Source organism: Orycteropus afer, unplaced genomic scaffold (genome assembly GCF_000298275.1).
Source record: "Orycteropus afer afer isolate SDZICR_OR568_19922 unplaced genomic scaffold, OryAfe1.0 scaffold00133, whole genome shotgun sequence".
NCBI lineage: Eukaryota > Metazoa > Chordata > Mammalia > Tubulidentata > Orycteropodidae > Orycteropus > Orycteropus afer.
In genome coordinates, this window is record NW_006921720.1 from 3,666,968 (window position 1) to 3,681,184 (window position 14,217).

The 14,217-nt window shown below is 43.0% G+C and overlaps 1 protein-coding gene across 1 annotated transcript in view; it reads right to left on the reverse strand.

The window, feature by feature from the left end:
- The window catches only part of B3GAT2 (beta-1,3-glucuronyltransferase 2), a 62,466-nt gene extending 56,559 nt beyond the window's left edge, over nt 1-5,907 (reverse strand). The window contains exon 1 of the mRNA XM_007945188.2: nt 5,305-5,907. Coding sequence (XP_007943379.1) covers nt 5,305-5,907 — 603 coding nt within the window. The remainder of the gene's footprint in view (nt 1-5,304) is intronic.
- Between the last annotated feature and the right edge of the window lie 8,310 nt (nt 5,908-14,217).

The following is a 14,217-nucleotide window of genomic DNA, read 5'->3' on the forward strand; positions in this document are numbered from 1 at the left end:
GAAGTAGGATTGCCCAACCTTCCTTCCGAGGAGTGGCTGGTGGGTTTGAACCGCCAGCCTTCTGGTGAGCAGTCAAGTACCTTAGGCACTATGCTACCAGAGCTCCCATACATTCATTAGTAAAACAATTTTATTTGTGATTTTTAGGAAGAATTTGAGCACCAGGCAAAACTTATGCTTCATTATATTTCATGCTTCAACAGAAATACAAATCAAATATACATTAAGGTGTTAATTTGTACAGACTGAGCAAATATTCTATCAGAGTCCAAAACATGTGAAAAGACATATCTGGGCAAGTTACTGAATTCTGCACCAAAAGAAAAAACAGAAAAACACACACTACTTGAATACCACCTGGAATAGTTAATAAATAATACCATTGACTTTGGTTCTTCTATGTTGCTCTTGTAGCATGCCTTAAAAGCAATTACTATTCCATCACTGTTCACACAAGAGAAAATTTACCAGCTTGTAATTTAGAGGCAAGTGGAGTAGACAGAAGAAAATGGAGCCACCCACTAAGGTTTTCAGGAAGCAGTAGAAAACAGCCTACATGTTTGAAGGATACAATAATTCCCTGCATCAAACAATAATCTGGACATGCCTTCATGTCTATTCATAAGAAATAATAATCAGTGAAAAGTAGTTTGGGGAAAGAACAATGATGGAAAAGACAGCAGGAAGAGGCAGAAGGGAAAATGTCTTTTACACCCAAATTGTTATTTCTGGTCCATTAAAATATCAAAATCCAAATGAAAACTGCTGGTCTCCAAAGAAAATGCTGTCAAATATGAACCATAGTTCAAGTACCGTACATCCAGGGAGAGTAAAGAAAACCTATAGATTTAACATTTGTAGTCTAAGCAAAGGAGCCCTGGTGGTGCAGTAGTTAAATGCTTGGTTGCTAACTACAAGTGGGGTGGTTCAAACCTGCTAGCTGCTCTGTCGGAGAAAGATGTGTCAGCCTGCTTCCATAAAGATTTACAGCCTTAGACACTCTATGGGGTGGTTCTACCCTGTCCTGTAGGGTATGAGTAGGAATTGACTCAATGCAGTTGGTTTGATATTTTTGCAGAGGGTTTGATATTTTTGGTTTTAGTCTAAAAGCAGATTGGCTGTAACTCTGTAGATAGTTTTACAAAATGCTCCCAGACAAGAAGAAATAAAACAGAAGGGGCACACTTCATGTAAAATAGTCTTTATGCTATACCAAAGAGAATTTTCTAGTTTTATTCACTTTGAAAAAATGGTTATCCAATGCTAATTACAGCAGCAAGAGTAAAAAGTAAATCTTGTGTCTTCTTTGCAGAAAACACACAGCATTTACTAATTAGGGGGAAAATGGCCCAAATTCTACACTCAGGTTTCCTTTGGATGATAGCTCTAATAAGCTGCATATAAAAGGGGCAAACATATAATTGCTTCAGAAAAAGGGCAGGACAATTAAACCTCAACTCCATCACCTACACACAAACAGCTGCACAGCACCCAACAAAAAATTCACACAAGGGACCTCTTTAGTTCACTGCTTTCCAGAATTATTTTCAAGACGCAGACTCATGAGTCTCTAAAGTCAGAGCCAATCTGTCATCCAATCTTACCTCATTAAGTTAAGTTAAAGTTTCAAAAGTTTTTTTTCCTCTTGCTTGGAAAGTGCTATTTTTTTAACCTTTCAATTCAATCGATTTCCAAAGGTGAAACCAGCTTCACCTGAAAAGCATCAGCTTTAAACCAAGAAAAGCTTGGAAGGTTTTCTAGTAGAGAACAGAAATCTGATCAACAGTGTTATTGAAAATAGAACTCGGTATAAGCGGCTTAAATCCTTTGCAAATAAGCTTTTCCTGAGAGCTAGATGGATAGGGTGCATAGGCGGGCAGGATTACCTGTGATCCATAGTGCAAAACCCCATCAACGGCATAGGAAGAGCAGCACTGGTGCTGAGATACTTGAAACCTGGAATATCCCTACCATTTCCTTGTCCAGCGGACAGTCCCATTTCTGTAGCTACGACTCACACTGAGCTTCATTTGCAAGTGGCTTTGGCTGTAATCGTAGAATTGTTCAATGCACAGTGCAAAATTTCTTTCCCAGCACAGCTCAGTTGAAAGGCAAGGCTGAAAATGAGTTAGCTGTATGCGAGAAGCACCATCCCAGTTACCAGGGAGGAATGATTGAACACGGGATTGCCTGTTGCGCTTTTAATTTAATTTGGAGACCTTTCATCTTTTACTTTCCTTCATTTGCAGCCAATACTTGGTGAGCTAATTTGTACCTGGTTCATTTTCCTCCTTTTATCTTATCTTCTTTAACATCAACCATGGAAATTAGAAGCACTATGAATAAAAGATGAAGTCTGACTTGGGATATTCTTTCCTTAAGTACTGTGAATTACTTAAAAACTAATTTGCGTGTATTTGTGTGTGTGTGTGTGTATTAGAAAGGACTGATATATGCCATAGCCTTACAGAATCCCTGATCAGCATCTTCCCCTTCCCCCAAGAAGCTGCTGTGTTCAAATGTTTTATCCGGTCCTACATTTTCTCCAAGAGAGCAATGCCTCGACTAACACATATGGAATCATTAATCCTAGAATGAGGCCATCTTATTAATAAACAAAGATTTTAAAAGAAAATATACTTCAAATTCGGGAAACTGCATGAGACAAAGGAAGCATAAATCCCACTAATGTGACTTCCTGGAAGGTTCAGTACTGCTTGCCATACAAGGAAAAAGGACCTGTTGCAAAAAGAAAAACAATGTTATCAACTAACAGACATGGTCAACAGATGCCTACTCTGTCCTAAAACATTGTAGCCAGGGGTGGGGCAGTGGTGGAGAAAGAGACTAGTCATAAATTTACTGTCTGGGACTGACCTCAAAGAGTTATAGAATTTAAATTCTAAGTCTGTCATGAATATTACACCTTTTTTTTTTTCTTTTTAAATGTCCGCACTGTCTTTTGTGTATTTTGTATCCTTGGCACATGTACATAAAAAACAGTTGTACATGCTCTTATTTTAAGTTTATTTTGATTAAACTGTAGTGTCTTGATGGCATAGTGCCTAAGGCATGTGACTGCTAACCAGAAGGCTGGCAGTTCAAACCCACCAGCCACTCCCTGGAAGGAAGGTTGGGCCATCTACTTCCATAGTGATACTGCCTCAGAAACCCAAGGAGGGGTCTCTATGAGTTGAATCTGACTCCACGGCAGTGAGTTTGGTTTGGTTTTGATTTTTAGTGTCTTGAAAGTTTTGTATGTTTTTCCATTTATAATTTCTTCTTTGCCAATACTATTTTTTTTTCACCTCACCCTCTCTGCTACTCATTTTATCATCTTTTTGCCCCCCATTAACCAAAGAAAAAAACCTACTGAATTCTTCTGCTGCTCAAAGTCCACCACCAACAAACCCTCCTTTCAGCTTGGGAAGTGTCAAAGGAACACTGTTTTGATTCACTGTATGTGCCAACTCTTCCACTCATACAACCTCAGACCAATGGGCTAGAAGAAACTGAAAATCATTCTCCCTTTACAAACTACTCCCCTAAGAGGTTAACTGACAACTATGTGTATTACTTTACTTACAGAGGACCACACATTTTCACAGGTAAAGCAACTTCCAAGTTATGGAAGGGGGGAGAGACTTTAGGATAAAATTATGGTGCACTGAAATTTAAAGATCCTTGCTTCAAAATGCAAGCCATTTATTTGGAAGAGAGGGGGAAAGAGCACTCAAGCAGGATTTACATAAAGTTAACTTAAACTCAGATGGTATCTCTATTTGTGGTTGTAACAAAGTCATTATCATATAAATGCCAAACTTATTTATTTCTCTGGAGAAACATGGCAGGAAGTCCTGCATAGTGAAAGGTTAGAGGATAAAAGATGCAGTACAATTACTGAAAAGGATGGATAAAAATGAAGGTTGCAATTGCCCTTAAGAAATGGATTGTAAAAGGCATACAGGCAGAAAGATTAGACTGCAAGGGCACAGAGTAGCTAAATCTTGAGGTTAAGAAAGCAAAACAGAGATTAGTAAGTAAGTGCGGGAGGGGGGAGTCGGTTAAGGTGTATGGATCCTAGGCACAGGTTATTTTATGAGTTCACAGTGTCCAGTTTATACAGTGTTTTCCAAACGTCCACTTGTGGAGAGGGGTGTACAGATTTCATGGAAGCAGGAGGTCAAGGAAGTGTGGGTGAAGGAAGGCAGCTGTCTGGTGGGATACCAAATAACCCAAAAAGACTCCTTTCAGCTTTAATTTCGTGGAGTTTCGGAAAAAGAAAACAAACAAAACCATGCAACCCAGTCTCAACTGCAGAATACAGACAAAATACCAGCCTGAAGAAATAACACCTGTTGTAACCCTGTGCCTGCTGGCTCTGTGCAGTTCAAAGGGAACACGTGTGACCTCTCAGCAGCAGGGGTTGTGCTGCACAGAGGAGCTGACAGCGAGCGCAGGATATAACGGCCCTGCTGCACGAACAGCCTGGAAACCCTGTCAATGGCAAGCCTTTGAGAAAGGGTGGTAAAAGGGCCAGTAGCCCAGCTGATCCCTCGGGCTGTGAAATGACATAATCACAGGGCAGAACCATCTCAATTCTTTGCCAGGGAAGGTTTTCCCGTAAAAGAGGTAATCTTCAGGGTCAGAAAAGGCCTTAGTAGATTATGAGGAAGGAATGGAGGAAGGAATCCCATAGAAATCCTTTATGCCACTAATAAACATGTTTGTGCCATGGGACTGTGTAAGAAAAATTAGCTTCTAGACTGATGTTTTTTGTCATCTTCTCCACCTTCCTATCCATAGTTGTAGACTCAAAAAAACCACACTTTCATGCACTGAAAAGTCTTCCTCAGAGAACATCAAGTCCCCTCCCCCCAAAAATGCGCTGGGTCCCTCCTTGATACCCAGGACGCTGAGACCTCCTGCAGCTCGCCTTCCTGTTTGGGCTGCAAGCTCTGACCCGCCAGAGCCCAGTTCCTGGAAGTCATTCCCCACCTCACCTATGCTACTCCTTGACCAATCGCGGGTCGCAAAAAAATAAAAGGCAGACCAGGCTTTCCCTTTACGCCATCGGTCCTCTCACTCACCCTCTACCGGGTCAGCGTAAACACGCCAGAGCCAGCCGAGGCTGCAGAATGCACGCGAGGAGGAACGGCGCTACAAAGAGTCCCCAATGAGTGCTCGGAGAAGTGAGAACTCAAAAAGTGCAGCCGAAGCGCGAGGGAGTGTTCGGAAGCTGCCTAGCGGGCCCAGAGGTCCTTTCCCGCTCCCGCCCCCCAACTTGGGCGGGCCAGAAACTACCTCCTGAAAGAGCTCCAGACTGTAGGTGTTGTCGTCGTCGGCAAAGAAGAGCACGCCTGGCTGCGCCCGCTGGTGCTGGTGCCTTTGGCGCAGCCAGGCGAGACCGGCATTGCGCTGCTCAGTGGCGCGCGGCAGCCCTGGCCGCTTGTAGCGGCGCGGCGTGGGCACGTGCAGGTGCGTGCTGGGCAGCCCGGCCCGCGCCAGAAAGCTGCTCACCAGCTCGCTGCGCGACGCCGCGTCCTCCACCAGGATCCAGTGCAGCTGCGCCACCTGGCGGAACGTGTTGGCCAGGCGGGTCAGCTCGGCTTTCTGCACTGGGCGGCTGTAGGTGGGCGTGATGGCATAGATGGTGGGCAGCGGCGGCTCGGGCTGCGGCTGCGGCCCTGACTCATTGCGCTTCTCGGTGCCGCGCCCCAAGCCGCTGTCCGGGCTGCCCCTGCGGAGCGGGAGTCGGGCGCCCCCACGGCTTGCTGCATAGGGAGAGAAGTAGGGGCGCGGGGTGAGCGGCGGCGCGGGCCTGCGCGTGTCCACGTCGAGCATGATGATGACGATCAGGATCCAGGGCAGAAGGATGAAGAAGCGACTGAAGAGCACGGACTTCATGGCGCACCCTACCCGGCCTCTCAGACGCCTGGGCCGCCCCTTCAGCCCCTGAGTGGGGCCAGCCGGGGTACCCCAGAACGCAGCTTGGACGGCTGCGGCGCCCGCACTCAAGGAGCTGCGGCCAGCGCGCTCTCCATGGGGCTGAGGGTGCTGCGGGGGTTAGGAGCCTTAAGGCTCAGCGTCTGAGAGTGGGGGATCGGAGTAGGTGCTGGGGAAGCTAGGGCTGGCTATAGGGGGTGCAGGTGGGCAGAGGCTGCGCCCTACTCCGGGTGAGCAGGCAGAAACCTCCGCTCGGTCTAGCCACGCGCTGCTGGTCCAGGAGTTGTGTCCAGCGTCGGGAGGGCGGTGGTCCCCCACGGCGCTTTTTCGGAAGAAAGGGAGCTGGGACCCGGAGCGCTTCGCCCCTCCTGTCCCGCGGTGCTGCAGGTAAAGACGCTCCAGCAGCGGGCCCCCAGTGAGCTCTCTAGAACACCTTCGAGGGCGGGCTTTAGTTGCAGTGGGGGCTGAGGGCTTTCCTTCCTCACATCCCCGCCAGCAAGGAACCGGAGGGGACGCCGAGGATGTTGTGCCTTCAGCTCTGGTCGCGCGCCGTCTCGGAATCCTGCGCTCCTGTCCCTCGATCTTCTCTTCGCAGAACCTCTCCCGGCTCCGGCAGCAAGATCCCAAATCAAGCAAAGAAAGAAAAAGCCAGGGGGCGGGGGCGCTGCAGACTCCAGCGTCCTCCCTTGGGAAGACAGCAGCGCTGCTACTGGCGGAGAGGGGCAGCGAGGGGGAGGCGGGGAAGGGGCCCCGGCTCTCCGCCGGGTTTGGAGCTGACGGCCCGGTGAGCTGGCTCGGGAGGCCGCCGATGCATCGAGGGAGGAGGGTCCCCACGGGGATGCACTTCCTCCCGGAGAGGTGGATGCTCATTCGGTGATCTCCCGCGCTCTCTCAGCTTTCTGAAATACTGCAAGGTCTTTGGAGATCAGCCAGGAAAATCCATTTACGTGTGGGAACTCTGGAGACCTGGGGCTGAGAGTGAGCGAGGAAGAAAGGCGGGAGAGCAAAGGGATCCCTTCTCTGGATCACAGTTGCGAGGTTGGTGTGCTGGGAGTGTACCAAATCTCGGCAACAAAAAGCGCTTTCACTGAAAGGCAGAAATCAATAGAAGTCCTTGGAGATAGAGGGGTGCCACACATAGGTGTTTGGCATATGAGATAAGAGCATGAGAAAGACCCAAATCCGAATGGTTGCTGTCTGACTGACCATAGAGTATTGGGGGCGGGGGATTCCTAAAATTCCAGTTGAGTATGTTTTACTTAGGAGCTCAGGTAGCATAGTGCCTAAGGCACTTGACTGCTCACCAGAAGGCTGGCGGTTCAAACCCACCAGCCACTCCTCGGAAGGAAGGTTGGGCAATCCTACTTCCGTACTTAGGAGCTCAGGTAGCATAGTGCCTAAGGCACTTGACTGCTCACCAGAAGGCTGGCGGTTCAAACCCACCAGCCACTCCTCGGAAGGAAGGTTGGGCAATCCTACTTCCGTAGTGATACTGCCTCGGAAACCCAAGGAGGGGTCGCTATGAGTCAGGGCCGACTCGACGGCAAACAACAACATATTTTACTTATTTTTCTTAAGTAATTTGGAGTCAGAGTCCCGTGTTTGCTGTCACTGGGATTATTCCGTTTGACCCTCACAACGACCATTCCAAGGAGGCATGGGAAGTAGAATCACCTTCATTTTCTGGGTGAGGAAGCTGAGGCTAGAGTTTAAAGTGATTTCTCTGAGGTCAGTAGCAAGTGGTCAAGTGGAAATAGAATGTGGGTATACTGAGTCTAGTCTGTGACTTCCTCACTGCAAGGCCTGCCTGGTGGGGCTGGTCCTCTTAGACATAAATACTATCAAAACCAAAGTGTAGGGTGACATGCAAAACTAAAACAGCGTTAACAGCTGGGGCTTAATTTGGACTTTTTCTATCTGAAGGACCTTGTAGCTGAGTTCCTGCTCTCTGTAATAAACTGGAAGAAGGAAGAGGTGCCATGGGCGCGTCCCATGGAGGTGCTTGCAAAACAACAGGAAAGCTTTCCCCTCCCTAGTCTATTATAAATAATTTCTGAATCTGTCTTCCTCCAGTTGTCTGCCTTCTTTAGTCTCGCTCTCAGAACAATTGGCATTCTGAGTGAGGGCACGATCAAGAGTTCTGAGGCAGGTACCCTCCCAGCTCTCCCCTTGCAGCTCATGCCCATTAGGCATCAGCAGCATGCCTGTGGATTTCTCTAACCTCCAGGGCAGATGGAAGTAAAATTTACAGATACTACCAAACCAAAACCAAATTCACTGCCATCAGTGACTCATAGCTACCCCACTGGGTTTCCAACGCAATAAATCCTTACCGAAGTGGATTGCCCTATCTTCCTTACATGGAGCAGCTGGTGGGTTTGAACCACCAACCTTCTGGTTAGCAGTCAAATGTCTTAGGCACTCTGCTACCTGAGCTCCCCCCCCCCAACTATTGGCAAAGAGCTTGTCTTCTGTCCCGACTTCCCTATATTCCCCCACATTTCCTGCTTTAAGCTCTTCATATTGTTGTTGTTGTTGTTGTTGTTATTTGCCATCGAGTCGGCCCCGACTCATAGCGACCCCTCCTTGGGTTTCCGAGGCAGTATCACTACGGAAGTAGGATTGCCCAACCTTCCTTCCGAGAAGCTCTTCATATTAGTGCACCCTAAACACAGGGAACAATGAATCCAGTAGATGGTCCGGTATTTTTCGATAGCCTCGCTGGCAGCTGAATATAATACAAAACAGGGAAAATGTGTCCTGGTAAGGCCTCCAGGTGTGCCTGCCCTGGAAATAAAAAACAACGGGAAAATCAGAAAAGGCTTTTCTTAAATGCTATAAAGCAGCACCCCTGTCACACACCTCCCCAACTTTCTCCACCTCCTCACTCCACTCCCTAACCCTCGCCCACCAAAGATTACTGACATCTCCTTCATCATGTTGGAATTTTTTCATTTGGTTGGAGAAAAATGCCTTGTGTAGCTAGACTAAAGCTCAAGTGGTTAGTAATTGTATTAAAAGCATCACAGTAGTCTAATTTGTTGGTAACATAGTTATTCCCACTACACCATGAAACCTATTTCTTAACTGCTTCATCTCCAGGAATCAGAATATTCTGTGATGAAACACTTTTAAAACCAGTCAAATTCAGAATTTGAGACTCTACCTGGTGCTCTGAATTCATGGTACCATACAACACAACACAACACTTCACTAGCACATCAAAGACTTCATATTTTCTAAATCAGTGTTTGTGACTAGGTTTACCTCATTCAGTCATCTGCTGAGGGATATAAGTCTTCTCAGAGTCAGGCAGACCTGGATTTGAATCCCATGCCAGCTAGCTTCTGTTTCTGCAATCTTAGAGAGCCAATGAGCCTCTCAAAACCTCACTTTCCTCATCTGGAAAATAGGGTTAATAATATACACTCCATGGAGATCTTGTAAGGATTTAGTTAGATAAATTATGTATTTTGCAGAGCAGCTGGCATTAATCAGGCAGTCTAATTTTTTTTTTTTTTTTTTTTTTAATACAGGTATTGCTTCCTCAAAAGAATATCTTAACCCAGGGAATCTCACAGGGACATCATTGGTGAACAGGAATGTAAAATGAAATCCATTCTAAACAGGAATGATAGTGCCTCTAAATAGGGCCCCACCTATAGAGAAGGTGCCACCTATTAGAGTATGTGGTACAGTCTTTCCAAGTTGGGATAGGATGGGAAAAGAAGCAGAACTCTACCCCAAATTCAGGGTGCAGCTAATCATGCAATAAGGATGACATAATCACAAGTGACATTTATCTCAAATGACTGAATATGCCATACTGTTTCATGCTCAGTGACTCAAAAATGTGGACTCACATCTTTTACAATCAAATCTGAGTAAAGATATAAAGATATAAAAATTATCATTAAGGATGTTGATTTGAAGCACAAAACTAGGGCAGAATTTCATCATACAAAAATTTATCATTCTTTTAAAATATTTAGATAGTCTGTCAGGTACTGAAATGGAAACGACTCCTTTAAATGGGAACTTGAAGCAAATGTCATTTTTATGAAGCATAATCACCAGTTAGCTATAGTACTTTTCCATATAGTTTACAATATTCTTACATAAAATAATTTAAACTTGATCTGTGGCTGATAATGAAGGTTGTTGGAAGTCACTAGAGTAATTAAAATAATTACCTAACTTCAGAGCTTCTACATATCCTCTCAGTGTTTATTTTCATTTAATCTCTCTAATTATTTGTGTAACATAGTGAGCATTGCTTCATCTCTACTAATGAAGCCTTGTATTGCTGGCATCAGCCATTACATTTCAGCATCCTGTTATTGTTCTCAAATAAACAAAGGTGAAAAAAAATCCCATCTGGGGAGTTAACAAACACATACCATATAATCACTAAACATTTACATTTTGACTTGCTGAGTAACATGAGACTATAACTTCTGCAGAAAAAAGATTGTACCCTGAATAATGTATTGTATAAAACTGATCTCATTTGACACTTGAGCCTGGGGTTCATAAGTATGACTAAATCGACCTTCAAGTGAGCATTTTGCAACATCCTTGAGGTTCTTTAGTCAAATAAGAAAGAGATCATGATAAACTTATATACAATTAAGTATTTGCAAATATCTATGTGAAAATATTGTGGATATGCAAATTAGGTTGTAAAGGGACTCAGAAGTGGTTCATGTGCTGACTAATAATGTAATGTGAAGGTGTTAATAATACCCACAAGATTTCACAATAAATTGATCATCAGACAACACAAATGTATATAGACATTAATACTTTGTTAAAATATCAGACATAATTATGTGAAAGAATGACGTCAAAGTAAATAATTCCAATAGCCCCAAATTCTAGGGATACATGACAGTTTCACTGATAACCGTCAGAAGAATGACATGTAAACCACAAATTAAATGGCTCATTTGTTTTATTTTCACGCATCTGGATCCTCTACAAAAATCAGTTTTGTCCTCGAATTGTTTTAAATTATTATGCTTCTTAAAATTTTAGATGTTTTCAGCTATTATGTATAAAATTTTAGACTGCAGGTATTTTGTTTGTTCAGTAAAATCTCATTTTTTATATAATGGGCTCAGACTAAGGTTATCAATAAAAGTGGTTTTCTAGAAAAATAGAAATTGGCATTTTACCCTAACAATTTTATTGAAAAAATAATTTCATTCAGTTTGAATAATTTGTTGTTGTTGTTATGTGCCGTCGAGTCGGCCCCGACTCATAGCGACCCCTCCTTGGGTTTCCGAGGCAGTATCACTACGGAAGTAGGATTGCCCAACCTTCCTTCCGAGGAGTGGCTGGTGGGTTTGAACTGCCAGCTGTCTGGTTAGCAGGTAAGTGTCTTAGCTACTATGCTACCAGAGCTCCCAGTTTGAATAATAGTTGAAAATAAAACATGCCAGTGTTCCTACTTTTCTCTTTATTAATGAATTAGGATACCAAAACCCAGTAAAATCAAAAACATAAAGGCATATGGGCATCCTTTGTATCTTTCTCCTCACTATCTTAAAAATTGGCATTTACATTAAAATAGTAATTTGTTAGACATAGGATTTTACTGTAAAACTGCATAACCTGCCTTTCACAGTTGTTACAAGACTCAAAGGAGATAACGTAAATGAGAGTATTTTAAACACTATAAAATGGTTTATACCTGTAAAATGGAGAAGGGGGATGAAAAAAGATTGGCCATGAGTTGATAATTGGGAGAAATGGGAGATGAGAACAAGGTGATTGCCTATATTATTGGGCCTATTTTTGTATGTTTTCAAGATTTTTATAATGAAGCGTAAAAAAAAACCAACATAAAATATATTATTATGTACACATTTCACTGCTAATCAGAAGGCTGTTGGTTCAAACCCACCAGCCACTCTTTAGAAGGAAGATTGGGCAATCTACTTCCATAGTGATACCGCCTCGGAAATCCAAGGAGGAGTCTCTATGAGTTGGGACTGACTCGACGACAGTGAGTGATAGTTTGTTTACCAAGATAACACAGCTGTCTTACTGCCCTTATAAAAATCTATATCAGATGTCTCATTTGTGCAAAACATTATGGTAAGAAATGATGGTGGTGGTGAAATTACAATCTGATAGAGTGTGTGCATAATGAAATAAGGAAACAATTAGGTGTACAGATATGTGTATGTGTGTGTGTGTGTGAAGAAATGAAGAAATGAACAGCACTAAGTACAAAATTCATCAGCTTCTTCAAGTCAGCAAAGTCAACTATTAATTGGTGGGGATTTAAAAGCAAGACCTTATGGTGTGATTGATGGTAAATATACTTGAGGGGCCTGCACAGGCAAGAGGTTGGCTGGAGTGAAAGCAAGAAAAGGCCTGATAGGAGAACATTATCTTTCATAACTGAAATAACCCTCTATGCCCCTGTAAGTCCTACATAAATACTAGTTGAATCATCTAACTGTATATGTCTCTCAAAGGCAATGTGGTCCTAGATGGGGCTCTGCATAGATGTGTCAACCCCGATAGGAAGATCAGTGCTAACAAAGTATGCAGTATTGATGGCCATGGGGCTTAGATTTCTCTGTAGCCAGATCAAAAGCTGCTGTCACCATAGTTTCCCCACCAAAATGACATTAAAGTGCATTCATACTCACTTGATCATAAGGGCATTTTACTATTTTAGAGAAATTTAAAACCAGTGTAGCCTTTTTTTAATCACATCTCTCTTAATCATTTATGTACATATCTTGATCAAGAATAAAACAAAAAACAAAAAACAAAACAAAACAAAAAAACCGACTGCTGTCAAATTGATTCCTACTCCTAGCAACCCTATAGGACAGAGTAGAACTGCCCCCATAGTGTTTCCAAGGCTGTAAGTCTTCATGGAAGCAGACCATCATATCTTTCTCCCATGGAGCAGCTGGTAGGTTTGAATAGATTAATAGCCAAGTACTTTAATCACTGAGCCACCAGGGCTTCTTTGGTCAAGAATACAACTTCAAATTTTAATGCTATTCCTGTATGATGATTTTTTGGGGGCAGAGGCAAAGTCTAAAAATACGATTTAGTAACAGGGACTACCTCTAAACTACTTATTTAAATAAAGGTATTTCTTTCAAAATGGCTGTTAGTTTGGTGGAGCACATTTCTTAGATATTTCATGTTGTGGGCAAAAATTAGGAGCTAACACTACGACTTTGGAGAACAGGTTCCAGACAGATACCAGAGAAACTTCCTGCCGCTGACTAGCTCTTGAGCAAGTCTCTTCATGTCTCTGGGTCTCAGTTTTCTCATACATAAAATGAACACATTTAGGCGGTATCTTTCTCAAATCCATAGGAAATGCACTTTCAATAGTTTCCCAGTTCTATTTATGGGTTTGCATTGAAGTATTACTATCATATTCTCTTATCCATTCTAATTATTAACAGTTGCATATATTTGAAGAATTTTGCAGTATTTCCTTAAAGTATCTCTTTTCCACATATAAGCAATAAATTATTATATTCTAAAATATAAGAATTAAAATAATAGAACATGGTCAATCAATGTTTTAAGTACAATTTTTTCTAAATATGGTAGTTCATTGGCTTGAATTAATTTGCTTTTATATTTTCCTGTTTAATTTGCTTTTATATTTTCCTGTTTACGAGCCTATAGTTGGGCAACTGAAGTGACTACATTTATTAGTTTTTATTTATTGAGGCCAAATTAATTGTGACTTGGCTTGGGCATATATTCAGTGTTCTAAGTGAAATATGAGTCCCTCAGACAAAGTGAACAGGGAGTTTGTTCCCTTATTCCTCTGCCCATCAGGTGTTTACAGTCTCAGCCCAAGAACTGAGTCACACAGATTGAGTCAGAAAAGGATCCCATTAGGAAAGCTTGCTTCTGAAACAAAAATAGGAATCAAAGCTCACATAATCAAAACCCACCAAACCAACTGCCATTGAGTCAATTCTGACTCATAGTGACTCTACAGGACAGAGTATTTAGAACTAAACCATCAAGTTTCGAAGACTGTTATCTTCATGGAAGCAGACTGCCACACCTCATTCCCATGGAGCTGGTAGGTTCAAACCTCCAACCTTGAGGTTAGCAGCTGAGCACTTAACCACTGTGCCATCAGGGCTCCTTGAAGCTCACATAAAGGCTACAAAATAAAGCCCATTGTTATTATTATTTTTTATTTATTGTGATTTGGGTGAAGATTTACAGAGCAAATTCACTTTCCATACAGCAGTTCACATATACTTT